Raw genomic sequence first — 13,162 nt, 5'->3', positions numbered from 1 at the left:
TACACGCTCCTCTTTGGGTAGCCATGTCTTTTTATGTCTGCCGGTTTCTATTGCCAATCGGTGGTCACTCAGCCTGTACTTGGTAAGGATCTGTCTCTGCTTCGTATCTCTGACAGAGTTTCTCTCTCTCTCTCGTTCTCTCTCTCTCTCGTTCTCTCTATTCAATTTTTTCAATTCAATTGACTTTATTGACATGGCAAGTTCGTTATTACTTACATTGTCAAAGTATACATATCGAAAATCAAAATCAAATATATATGTATATATATACAAAATATATATATATTTATATATAAATAAATGGTGGGACCAACAGCAATAATAACAGTAGTAGTGGACATGGGATTACCATTAACAACAACTACAACAACAATATTAATCAGAACAACAATAAATTAAAGCAACAGTAGTAGACCAGTGTCAATATGACTTGAGAAGACATATGACCTGGTATGAAAGACAAAACAAAACTAAGCTAAATGGGAAATATTATCAACATTACTTTGCATTTTTCACTGGCTGTCCCTCAGGTTGTGGCAGGAGGACACATATTTGGCTGCCAAAACTGCACATTTTGGCTTTTCACCCAATAAATATTTGATTTTTTCTTCATCTTTTATAGTTTCAAATTCTTTGTATTGAGTTATAATTTTGGGAAAGAAATATGCTCTTAGGTCTGAGTATTTGTCACAGTGTAGTAGGAAATGCACCTCTGTCTCTACCTCTCCTCTGGAGCAGAGTGAGCACAGCCTGTCCTCTCTGGGCAGCCAGGTTTGTCTGTGACGACCGGTCTCTATAGCCAGACGGTGCTCACTGAGTCTGTACCTAGTCAATGTTTTCCTCAGTTTTCTATCAGTCACAGTGGTCAGATAGTCTGCCACCATGTACTGTCTGTTTAGAGCCAAATAGCATTGAAGTTTACTTTGATTTTTTGTGGTGTCTTTCCAATAGGTTATATATTTTTCTTTTTGTTTTGTGATGATTTGGTTGGGCCAGATTTTCTGAGGGCTGTCCCGAGGCTCTATGGGGTTGGTTTGGGTTGGTGAACTGAGCCTCAGAACCAGCTGGCTGAGGGGACTCTTCTCTGGTTTCATCTCTTGACATTGTAGAGCTGTGTGATGGAATGTTTTAGGGTCACTTGTTTTTAGATGGTTGTAAAATTTGATGGCTCTTTTTTCTATTCGAATGAGGAGGGGGTATTGGCCCAATTCTGCCCTACATGCGTTATTTGGAGTTTTTCTTTGTACTTGCAATACAGTCTTGCAAAACTCTGCATGCAATATTTCAGTTGGATGTTTGTCCCATTTAGTAAATTCATTATTAGAGAGTGGACCCCATACTTCACTGCCATATAGAGCAATTGGTTCTATAACTGATTGAAAAATTTTGAGCCAGATTCTAATTGGAATTTCAATTTTGATGTTCCTTTTAATGGCATAAAATGCTCTTCTTGCTTTGTCTCTCAGCTCATTCACAGCCATGTGAAAGCTACCTGTGTTGCTCATATTTAGTCCTAGATATGTGTAGTTTTTGGTGTGTTCTAATAGAACTGTGTCCAAATAGAATTTATATTTGTCATCCTTATTTCCCGACCTTTTTTGGAATATCATTATATTTGTTTTTTTTAGGTTAATGGTCAGAGCCCAGGTCTGACAGAACCTGTGAAGACGATCTAGGTGCTGCTGTAACCCCTCTTTAGTGGGAGACAGCAGCACCAGGTCATCTGCGTACAGCAGACACTTGATTTCAGTGTTGTGTAGGGTGATACCAGGTGCTGCCGATTCTTCTAATGTTTTTGCCAATTCATTAATGTAGATGTTAAATAATGTTGGACTTATTGGGCAGCCCTGTTTCACTCCCCGCCCCTGAGAGAAGAAGTCTGTTTGCTTGTTGCCAATTTTAACCGCACATTTGTTTTTAGTGTACATTGATTTAATAAAATCATATGTTTTCCCTCCAATACCACTTTCTATTAGTTTATAAAAAAGACCTTCGTGCCAAATTGAATCAAATGCTTTCTTGAAATCTACAAAACACGAGTAGATTTTGCCTTTGTTTTGGTTAACTTGTTTATCAATTAGAGTGTGGAGGGTGTAAATGTGGTCTGTTGTACGATAATTTTTTAGAAATCCAATCTGGCTTCTGCTCAGGACGTTGTGTTCGTCAAGGAAATGATGTAGTCTGCTATTTATAATACTGCAGAGAATTTTCCCCAAGTTGCTGTTAACGCAAATTCCTCTGTAATTATTTGGGTCAAATTTGTCTCCATTTTTATAGATTGGTGTGATCAATCCCTGGTTCCAAATATCGGGGAAAATACCTGCAGTGAGGATAATGTTGAAGAGTTTGAGTATTGCCAATTTGAATTTGTGGTCTGTATATTTGATCATTTCATTTAAAATACCATCAGCACCACAGGCCTTTTTGGGTTGGAGATTGCATAGTTTTTCCAATAATTCTTCTTCTGTAATTGGGGTATCTACAGGATTCTGATAGTCTTTGACTGCTAATTCAAGGATTTGTAATTTTTCTTGTATATCTTTTTGTTCTGGGCTCTTTGTTATATTGCTGTAGAGGTTTGCAAAGTGATTTCTCCACATATCCCCATTTTGGATAGCCAATTCCTCATGATGAGGTTTGTTTAATTTATTCCAATTCTCCCAGAAGTGGTTTGATTCTATGGATTCCTCAATTCCAACCAGCTGATTTCTAATGTGCTGTTCCTTTTTTGTTCTTAGGGTGCGTTTGTATTGCTTCAGTGTTTCCCCATATTGAAGGCGTATATTTTTGTTGTCTGGTTCTCTGTGTTTTTGATTAGATATATTTCTCAATGACTTTCTTAGATTTTTGCAATCATTATCAAACCATTTTTCATTATCTGTTATTTTTGGTTTGCTCTTATGCTTATTTAGATTAGCCAAGGAGGCTAATTTGTCAAATATAAAGTTTATGTTTCTAACGGCCAAATTTACACCTTCATTGCTGAAGGAGAATGTTAAGGCTAAAAAGTTGTCCAGGAGAGATTGTATTTTTTGGCTACTAATTGCTTTTTGGTAGATGTCTGTACTGTTTGCACTCCATCTATAGGCTTGTTTAGTACCATGTAATTTATTGGGCCGTGATGCTTCATGGTTGGGTTCTGCTCTTCTCAGATATCTCTCTCTCTCTCTCGTTCTCTCTCTCTCTCGCGTTCTCTCTCTCTCTCTCGCGTTCTCTCTCTCTCTCTCTCTCTCTCTCTCTCTCTCTCTCTCTCTCTCTCTCTCGTTCTCTCTCTCTCTCTCGTTCTCTCTCTCTCTCTCGTTCTCTCTCTCTCTCTCGTTCTCTCTCTCTCTCTCGTTCTCTCTCTCTCTCTCTCGTTCTCTCTCTCTCTCTCTCGTTCTCTCTCTCTCTCTCTCGTTCGTTCTCTCTCTCTCTCTCTCTCTCTCGTTCTCTCTCTCTCTCTCTCTCTCGTTCTCTCTCTCTCTCTCTCTCTCTCGTTCTCTCTCTCTCTCTCTCTCTCTCTCTCGTTCTCTCTCTCTCTCTCTCTCTCTCTCTCTCTCTCTCTCTCTCTCTCTCTCGTTCTCTCTCTCTCTCTCTCGTTCTCTCTCTCGTTCTCTCTCTCGTTCTCTCTCTCGTTCTCTCTCTCGTTCTCTCTCTCGTTCTCTCTCTCGTTCTCTCTCTCGTTCTCTCTCTCGTTCTCTCTCTCGTTCTCTCTCTCTCTCTCGTTCTCTCTCTCTCTCTCGTTCTCTCTCTCTCTCTCGTTCTCTCTCTCGTTCTCGTTCTCTCTCTCGTTCTCTCTCTCTCTCTCTCGTTCTCTCTCTCTCTCTCTCTCGTTCTCTCTCTCTCGTTCTCTCTCTCTCTCTCGTTCTCTCTCTCTCTCTCTCTCTCTCTCTCTCGTTCTCTCTCTCTCTCGTTCTCTCTCTCGTTCTCTCTCTCTCTCTCTCTCTCTCTCTCGTTCTCTCTCTCGTTCTCTCTCTCGTTCTCTCTCTCGTTCTCTCTCTCGTTCTCTCTCTCGTTCTCTCTCTCGTTCTCTCTCTCGTTCTCTCTCTCGTTCTCTCTCTCGTTCTCTCTCTCTCTCTCGTTCTCTCTCTCTCGTTCTCTCTCTCTCTCTCGTTCTCTCTCTCGTTCTCGTTCTCTCTCTCGTTCTCTCTCTCTCTCTCTCGTTCTCTCTCTCTCTCTCGTTCTCTCTCTCGTTCTCTCTCTCTCTCTCGTTCTCTCTCTCGTTCTCTCTCTCTCTCTCGTTCTCTCTCTCGTTCTCTCTCTCGTTCTCTCTCTCTCTCTCGTTCTCTCTCTCGTTCTCTCTCTCGTTCTCTCTCTCGTTCTCTCTCTCGGTCTCTCTCTCGGTCTCTCTCTCGGTCTCTCGCTCTCTCTCTCTCGGTCTCTCGCTCTCTCTCGTTCTCGCTCTCTCTCGTTCTCGCTCTCTCTCGTTCTCGCTCTCTCTCGTTCTCGCTCTCGTTCTCGTTCTCGCTCTCTCTCGTTCTCGCTCTCTCTCGTTCTCGCTCTCGTTCTCGTTCTCGCTCTCTCTCGTTCTCGCTCTCGTTCTCGCTCTCTCTCGCTCTCGTTCTCGCTCTCTCTCGCTCTCGTTCTCGCTCTCGTTCTTGCTCTCGCTCTCGTTCTTGCTCTCGTTCTCGCTCTCTCGTTCTCTCTCTCTCGTTCTCTCTCTCTCTCTCGTTCTCTCTCTCTCGTTCTCTCTCTCGTTCCCTCTCTCTCGTTCTCTCTCTCTCTCGTTCTCGCTCTCTCTCTCGTTCTCACTCTCTCTCGTTCTCTCTCTCTCTCTCTCGTTCTCTCTCTCTCTCTCTCTCTCTCTCTCTCGTTCTCTCTCTCTCTCTCTCGTTCTCTCTCTCGTTCTCTCTCTCGTTCTCTCTCGTTCTCTCTCTCGTTCTCTCTCTCGTTCTCTCTCTCGTTCTCTCTCTCGTTCTCTCTCTCGTTCTCTCTCTCGTTCTCTCTCTCGTTCTCTCTCTCTCTCTCGTTCTCTCTCTCTCTCTCGTTCTCTCTCTCTCTCTCGTTCTCTCTCTCTCTCTCGTTCTCTCTCTCGTTCTCGTTCTCTCTCTCGTTCTCTCTCTCTCTCTCTCGTTCTCTCTCTCTCTCTCTCTCGTTCTCTCTCTCTCGTTCTCTCTCTCTCTCTCGTTCTCTCTCTCTCTCTCGTTCTCTCTCTCGTTCTCTCTCTCGTTCTCTCTCTCTCTCGTTCTCTCTCTCGTTCTCTCTCTCTCTCTCTCGTTCTCTCTCTCGTTCTCTCTCTCGTTCTCTCTCTCGTTCTCTCTCTCGTTCTCTCTCTCGTTCTCTCTCTCGTTCTCTCTCTCGTTCTCTCTCTCGTTCTCTCTCTCGTTCTCTCTCTCGTTCTCTCTCTCTCTCTCGTTCTCTCTCTCTCTCTCGTTCTCTCTCTCTCTCTCGTTCTCTCTCTCGTTCTCGTTCTCTCTCTCGTTCTCTCTCTCTCTCTCTCGTTCTCTCTCTCTCTCTCTCGTTCTCTCTCTCTCTCTCGTTCTCTCTCTCGTTCTCTCTCTCTCTCTCTCGTTCTCTCTCTCGTTCTCTCTCTCTCTCTCGTTCTCTCTCTCGTTCTCTCTCTCGTTCTCTCTCTCTCTCTCTCTCGTTCTCTCTCTCTCTCTCGTTCTCTCTCTCGTTCTCTCTCTCGTTCTCTCTCTCGGTCTCTCTCTCGGTCTCTCGCTCTCTCTCTCTCGGTCTCTCGCTCTCTCTCGTTCTCGCTCTCTCTCGTTCTCGCTCTCTCTCGTTCTCGCTCTCTCTCGTTCTCGCTCTCGTTCTCGTTCTCGCTCTCTCTCGTTCTCGCTCTCTCTCGTTCTCGCTCTCGTTCTCGTTCTCGCTCTCTCTCGTTCTCGCTCTCGTTCTCGCTCTCTCTCGCTCTCGTTCTCGCTCTCGTTCTTGCTCTCGTTCTCGTTCTTGCTCTCGTTCTCGCTCTCTCTCTCTCTCTCTCTCGTTCTCTCTCTCTCTCTCTCTCTCTCTCTCGTTCTCTCTCTCGTTCTCGCTCTCTCTCTCGTTCTCGCTCTCTCTCTCGTTCTCGCTCTCTCTCTCGTTCTCACTCTCTCTCGTTCTCACTCTCTCGTTCTCGCTCTCTCTCGTTCTCGCTCTCTCGTTCTCGCTCTCTCGTTTTTGCGCTCGCTCGTTCTTGCTCGCTCGCTCATTCTTGCTCGCTCGCTCATTCTTGCTCGCTCGTTCTTGCTCGCTCGCTCGTTCTCTCGCTCGTTCTCGCTCTCTCTCTCTCGTTCGCTCGCTCTCACTCTCTCGCTCTCGTTCTCGTTCTCGCTCTCTCTCTCGTTCTCGCTCTCGTTCTCGCTCTCTCTCGCTCTCGTTCTCGCTCTCGTTCTTGCTCTCGTTCTCGTTCTTGCTCTCGTTCTCGCTCTCTCTCTCTCTCTCTCTCGTTCTCTCTCTCTCTCTCGTTCTCTCTCTCGCTCTCTCTCTCTCTCTCGTTCTCGCTCTCTCTCTCGTTCTCGCTCTCTCTCTCGCTCTCTCTCTCGTTCTCACTCTCGTTCTCACTCTCTCTCGTTCTCGCTCTCTCTCGTTCTCACTCTCTCGTTCTCGCTCTCTCGTTTTTGCGCTCGCTCGTTCTTGCTCGCTCGCTCATTCTTGCTCGCTCGTTCTTGCTCGCTCGCTCGTTCTCTCGCTCGTTCTCGCTCTCTCTCTCTCGTTCGCTCGCTCTCACTCGCTCTCTCTCGCTCGTTCTCGCTCGCTCGCTCTTTCACTCGCTCTCTCACTCGTTCCATCTTTCTCGCGCTCGCTCTCTCGCTCGTTCTTGCGCTCGTTCTCGTGTTCTCGCGCTCGTTCTCACGCTCGTTCTCACGCTCGTTCTCTCTCTTGAGCTCGTTCTCTCTCTTGAGCTCGTTCTCTCTCTTGAGCTCGTTCTCTCTCTTGAGCTCGTGCCCGCTCGTGCCCGCTCGCTCGCGCTCGTGCCCTCTCGCTCTCTCTCGCCCTCTCGCTCTCTCTCGCCCTCTCGCTCTCTCTTGCCCTCTCGCTCTCTCTCGCCCTCTCGCTCTCTCTCGCCCTCTCGCTCTCTCTCGCCCTCTCGCTCTCTCTCGCCCTCTCGCTCTCTCTCTCTCTGTCGTACTCTCTCACGCTCCATGTCTCTCGCGCTCCATGTCTCTCTCTCAAGGACATGCTGCAGCTGCCATGGTCGGAGACCATAAATTGCGTTGGTGGAGAGTTTAAGAGTCAATTTAAGAAGTCTGAGCACACGCCACACTGTCACTACTGGCCAGGTGATTTCCTCATTTGATCTCAAGCCCCAGACTGGTAATTACCGGCCCCTCATTAGGAGGGAATGTAAATCATCCTGGACAATGGTTGTGTCTCAAATGGCACACTATGCCCTTTTTAGTGCCCTATGGGCCCTGTTCAAAAACAGCGCTGTGTAGGGAATAGGGTGGCATTTGTGATTCTGATGGTGGTGTATTAGATGTTGATAAACTATAGCCTAGTTAGTAGTAGTCTAAGTACGGTGGACTCTGATTCCCCTGGAAAGGCTCAGGTTTAGGGAAGTTGCTCAGTAAAATACACAATTTGTCAACCTGCCTGCATTGCCTTTTTATCTACCGCCACTGTTCCCAGATTCCTTCCTTTAGTGTTGAGGAATCCCTCAAAGCAGGAAGTATTTGAGAGTACCGCCAAACATACTTTAATATCAAGTCAAGCACGCAACCAAGTGTACAGATGCAAGTAAATGAAGAGGATGAGTGTCTTTACAAACCAGGGAGGTACGGGAGATGGCTTGGGCTGATACCGCTGTTTTCAAACGCTACGCCGCTCCTCCTCTCAATAGGCCTTCTCTTTAGCTGCTCGGTGTCCTAGGGCTTACGCCAAACGCTGGTGCTTTGAACACCTGATAAAATAAGTATAATCTGTTCCTTATCATCGGGCTGAGCAGGATGGGAAAAGAGCTCTCGCTCAGGCGTTGAGTAGCGAGATCCGTGTCGCCTTATCGGGAATCCCAGAATTTCTTTGGGGGGGGGGGGGGGGTCGCCACACACACACACACACTCGGGTGAAACTCTGAGGGTACGAGTGGAGGCTAAGGTTCCCTCTGATCTTTCCCGAGAAGGGGAGAAGAAGGAAGAGGTTCAGGGATAGTTCACAGGACACACTCCACAAGCGCCCAATGTCCTCTCCTCGCTTGGCCTGTGTCCTCTGCATCCCTCGCCCGACATCCCGTAGATTAGACCTCTCTCGTTAAACTTTTGTTTGTTTGCTGTTTGGGATTATTAAGTGGAGTCAATGGATTGTGTTGATGTGGATTTACTCTTCGGGGGGGTTTTGAGTTTGCGTCTCTTCTTTGTGCAATTACATCCCAAATTACATTTTAGGATTTGTTTGTTTGCTCTAGATGGGAATGAGCGGTGGGTTATTCCGGCTGAGTGGCTCTGTGTGTGTGTGTGTGTGTTTACTCTGCGATAGGTTTGATAGGACCGTACGAACCGCCGGTAGACACGCAGTGGCACGCTCATTAAAATATCAGATCTGGCTACCTGGCCAGTTATGGGAAAGCAAGCTTGTCCTTTTTAAAATGTGTTGTGTATGTACAAGGTTGAACTGCCTGTCATTGATGTCAGGATCATTTTACGTATGCGTAGTTTACACTGGCCTGACAAAATGGTGCAATCTGATTTGGTACAACCCCTCCACCAGGTGTCCCTGTTTGCTATGCTATAGCCTATTTTATTGAGAGAGTCTAGCTACCTACGTCCCAATTATCTCTCCTTCCTCCCAAAGTATGCACTTGTTCACTTCCCTTTACTGATTTGAAATCAGTATAAGAAATAAGGCAGAAACTCACCTCCTAGGCAATGATTTGTGGGAAGTAGTGAACGAGTGTACACTTCAAGAGAAAGGAGATCATATTTGGACCCATCTTTCGTTAAGTTATTGCAGTTTGGGGCATTCGGATTAATGAAATGTGTTTGGCCATTTTGAGGAAATGGATTGTGCACGTTAGACTACAAATGATATGGCACAATGTCTTGACAATGGATTAAGATATCAAATTCTCCCCTTTTTCAAAGCTTTACTTCCCGTACTTTGGTGTCAATGCTTAGGTCTATGTAGTTTGACGGCGTTCCAATGAGAGTAACAAGGATGGGTTTCATTTTGTACCTCATGCCACATCTTCAGAGACGGTTCCTAATTAGGCGCGAGGGCGACGTAACAATAGGAGACAGGCAGCCTAGTGGTTAAGAAGGTTGCCGGCGGTTAACTGAAAGGTCGCTGGTGCGAATCCCCGAGCCGACTAGGTGGGAAAATCTGTCTGTGCCCTTGAGCAAGGCACTTAACCCTTAATTGCTCTTTAAAGTCGCTCTGGAAAAGAGTGTCTGCTAAATGACTACAATGTAAATGTGAAGTATGTGTCTGAGGCTCGCTAGCCACTCTGGTTCGCGCGGTGTGTTGCGAGGCAGCAGCCGCGTACTCTGGTCCAGATGCTATGCGGCACGATGACCTTGCCGGCGCCGCCATCCGTCACCTCAGCATGCTGCTTAGCATAATGCTAGGTGACGTAATCGCTGAGCTATGGTGAAGGTTGGAAAGTGAAATAATTTTTCGAAACATGTAGCAGCGTCTGTACGTGCACTATCTCTGGAACTCTTTTCTTTTTTGGGGGGGGGGGGGGGGGGGGGGGGGGGGTTGCTGTCTACTCTGCTTACTTTTGCTTGAGCGATGTCTCTTCTTAAAGGAAAAGTGCATAATAGCATTTTATCTCCTGCGTTAGTTTATCATGTAATGATGTTGTTCTTGGTTGGTGTTCAGATGAGTTGATGTTCCTAATAATAGTCACATCTAGTTGGAGCCTGAAATGTGTTTGGAGTCAGTGTAATAAAAGGATTACTGTGGTAAGGTAAGGGTGCAGAGTTTGTTTGGATCCGTTCTCCAGATAGATGAGCAATTTTAGATGAAATATGTTGTGGCTGAACAGCCACGGCGCCCCTCAGGGCTTGATGTTGTGTCCGACTCAAATCACGTCCTGTTGAACTGCTAGTGTCATTTCCTGTTGCACCGTGACTGCATTTGGGTTGAGGGTTCAAAGTTTCCCCATCTGCGTTCCTGGGACAGGTATTAGGCAGGGCACAGACAGGATCCACTCTATTTATTTTTTGTTGCCCTCCATTTACTCTGTCGTTTTTTTGTTATTTTTTTTCTCTCTTTGGATCCCAAAGCCCATCCAGACAGGGTGTGTCATAATAGTTGGGCTGGAAAAAAAGATTTGATAGAAGTGATTTGGTTCTTTACCCCTGTAACAAAGATGAAGGATCATATTTTATTGCACGCTAGTAACAGTGTAACACTGAACTAATTGGTCTTGATCTGCCAATCACCCCAGGGGATGCAAATGGTTACTCTTCCACTTGGCTTTGAGGCCTCCAAACTGTATGTCATGGCTGGAAGTAAAACAAAATAAATTAGCCTTAAATGAGCTGCCCTTGTGGTTTTCATGGAGAATCCCTCGCTGTCTTCTCCCGAGCCCCGGGACCAGTTGGAGCATGCACCCGTTCGCTCGCTAGACAGCACTGACACACAAGATTATATTTTTTTTTTTACTTGTTTGAGAGATCACGTTGTTATGTACTAAGCAGGATTACCCATTCAGGTAAAATAAGTGAAATGCCATAAAGGGTTGAGGTAAGAAAATACATATGTCAAGTTGACACGCTCTTAATTGTAGCATTTAGTGCAAACCCACTTCAACCTTTTCTGGAGAAATAACTGTACTTACGTGAACAGTGACAAAATGCTTCATCTAACTGTTGAAGGGACACCACTTGCTCTCCGACGATGAGCAATTCTTTGACATTGATCACGTGTAGCTAGTCGAGCAGTCTATTTAACCTCCCTATTTTTATCAAGTGAACAAACTTTGTCCGATACTTGGCAGTTTAATCACAGTGACTAAGTGGTGCCTGGGTGAGTGGCGTGTAGTCCTCTAACGAGGGAGGACTACAAGTCAGAAGCTTGATAAAACGCCGTTTTTGACGTGGTTGTTTCCATGTCCGCAGGGTCAACATCATCTCACTCTCATTCCCAAGGAAGCGCTCACCGACTCAACAAAGAATTGGACATCGTCCGAGATCAGAGGAGTAAACTGGGTGAGTTCCGGCGCAGCGTTTTATGCTTCACTCGAATTCTAGTTTGTATGGACAGATGCTGTCTTTCGGGACTTCCCGTTCAATTCCCCATTGAAACACGCACAAAGAAGTAGGCTTTTCAGATATTGCTAAGAGCCGGCGACCCTTTCTTTTCCCTCTCGGTCTTTATTTCTTAATTTGGACAAGTCCCAAAGCATTTCTGCTTGATAATTATTCTTTCCTGTGCTTTTTAGGATATTATAAATGAGGTACAGTGGGTGCACGCCGAGGCTTTTGGGGGTTAGGAGGGGGAGAGGAGGCCACAAAGGCACTTACGATATTAGACAAGATGCAAACTTTTATCTTGTGCCCAGCCTTTTAGTGATGTCATTAATTTAGCAGAATGGTGCATATAGAGTGCGCCTTGGCAAACTTCACAGCCCGCCCAGGCTGGCACGGAGGGAGGGAGGGAGAAAATAAACTCCAAAAAGACAAAAATATATATAATTTTACAGAGAAAATGCAGATCTCAGGGAATTAGACCAAAGTTCCCAATTGGTACAAAATATATAGTACTGCACACACTACAATTACTTAGGTTTAAAAAATAAGCTCAACTGGACACCTTAATGATGCAGTGAATGAACTGAGAGAGAAAGCACGCAGGACATTTTACGCCATTAAAATAAAAATGTGTCTAAAACTAATTGAATGTGTCATTGAACCAATTGCACTTTATGGCAGCGAGGTCCACTTGCAAAACAATTTCACCAAATGGGACAAACACCCCATTGAAACCCTGCATGCAGCGTTCCTTAAGATTCTCCTACATGTCCAGAGGAAAACTACAAACAATGCATGCAGTGCAGAATTAGGCCAATATCTACTAATAACTTAATTTCTCTTTGAGTTTCTATTTTGGAAACATCTAAAATACAGTGACCCCCCTCTCATATCATTACCAAGCCCTGCAATGCCAACAGCTGAGCAAAGAAAAGAGTCCCCTCATCCAGCTGGTCCTGGGGCTGAGTTCATTACATTTACATTTTACATTTTAGTCATTTAGCAGACGCTCTTATCCAGAGCGACTTACAGTAGAGTGCATACATTTTATTACATTTACATACTGAGACAAGGATATCCCTACCGGCCAAACCCTCCCTAACCCGGACGACGCTATGCCAATTGTGCGTCGCCCCACGGACCTCCTGGTCGCGGCCGGCTGCGACAGAGCCTGGGCGCGAACCCAGAGACTCTGGTGGCGCAGCTAGCACTGCAGTGCCCTAGACCACTGCGCCACCCGGGAGACACTAGTTCACAAACCTGTTCTACTAACACACTGAAGCCTCAGGTCCAGAACATCCAATCACAGTCAAAACAAAACTACAGTGCTTATTGGGAAACAGGCACAAAGCAAAATGCAGTGCTATCTGGCCCTAAATCGACAGTACACTGTGGCTAACTATTTGACCATGTTTACTGATCAAAACCTTAGAAAACCCTTGAAACGGTACAGGCTCAATGAGCACAGCCTTGCAGGGTAGACACAGGAAAACCTGGGGGGAGATGTGGAGGGAGGAGAGTGAGTGAGTGGTGGAGGGAGGAGAGTGAGTGAGTGGTGGAGGGAGGAGAGTGAGTGAGTGGTGGAGGGAGGGAGGAGAGTGAGTGAGTGGTGGAGGGAGGGAGGAGAGTGAGTGAGTGGTGGAGGGAGGGAGGAGAGTGAGTGAGTGGTGGAGGGAGGGAGGAGAGTGAGTGAGTGGTGGAGGGAGGGAGGAGAGTGAGTGAGTGGTGGAGGGAGGGAGGAGAGTGAGTGAGTGGTGGAGGGAGGGAGGAGAGTGAGTGAGTGGTGGAGGGAGGGAGGAGAGTGAGTGGTGGAGGGAGGGAGGAGAGTGAGTGGTGGAGGGAGGGAGGAGAGTGAGTGGTGGAGGGAGGGAGGAGAGTGAGTGAGTGGTGGAGGGAGGGAGGAGAGTGAGTGAGTGGTGGAGGGAGGAGAGTGAGTGAGTGGTGGAGGGAGGAAAGTGAGTGAGTGGTGGAGGGAGGGAGGAGAGTGAGTGAGTGGTGGAGGGAGGGAGGAGAGTGAGTGAGTGGTGGAGGGAGGGAGGAGAGTGAGTGAGTGGTGGAGGGAGGGA

General features: G+C 46.5%; 1 protein-coding gene across 2 annotated transcripts in view; it reads left to right on the top strand.

The window, feature by feature from the left end:
- Positions 1-13,162, top strand: part of lmbr1 (limb development membrane protein 1) — a 63,785-nt gene that overhangs the window by 28,974 nt on the left and 21,649 nt on the right. For both annotated transcript variants that reach the window (XM_038997896.1, XM_038997897.1), the window contains one exon: positions 10,965-11,054. In XM_038997896.1, the coding sequence (XP_038853824.1) occupies positions 10,965-11,054 (90 nt within the window). The remainder of the gene's footprint in view (positions 1-10,964; positions 11,055-13,162) is intronic.

The sequence above is a fragment of the Salvelinus namaycush genome, chromosome 7 (assembly GCF_016432855.1).
Source record: "Salvelinus namaycush isolate Seneca chromosome 7, SaNama_1.0, whole genome shotgun sequence".
Classification (NCBI taxonomy): Eukaryota; Metazoa; Chordata; class Actinopteri; order Salmoniformes; family Salmonidae; genus Salvelinus; species Salvelinus namaycush.
The sequence above is the reverse complement of the archived record's forward strand: the minus strand, read 5'-3'. Positions and strand labels throughout refer to the sequence as shown.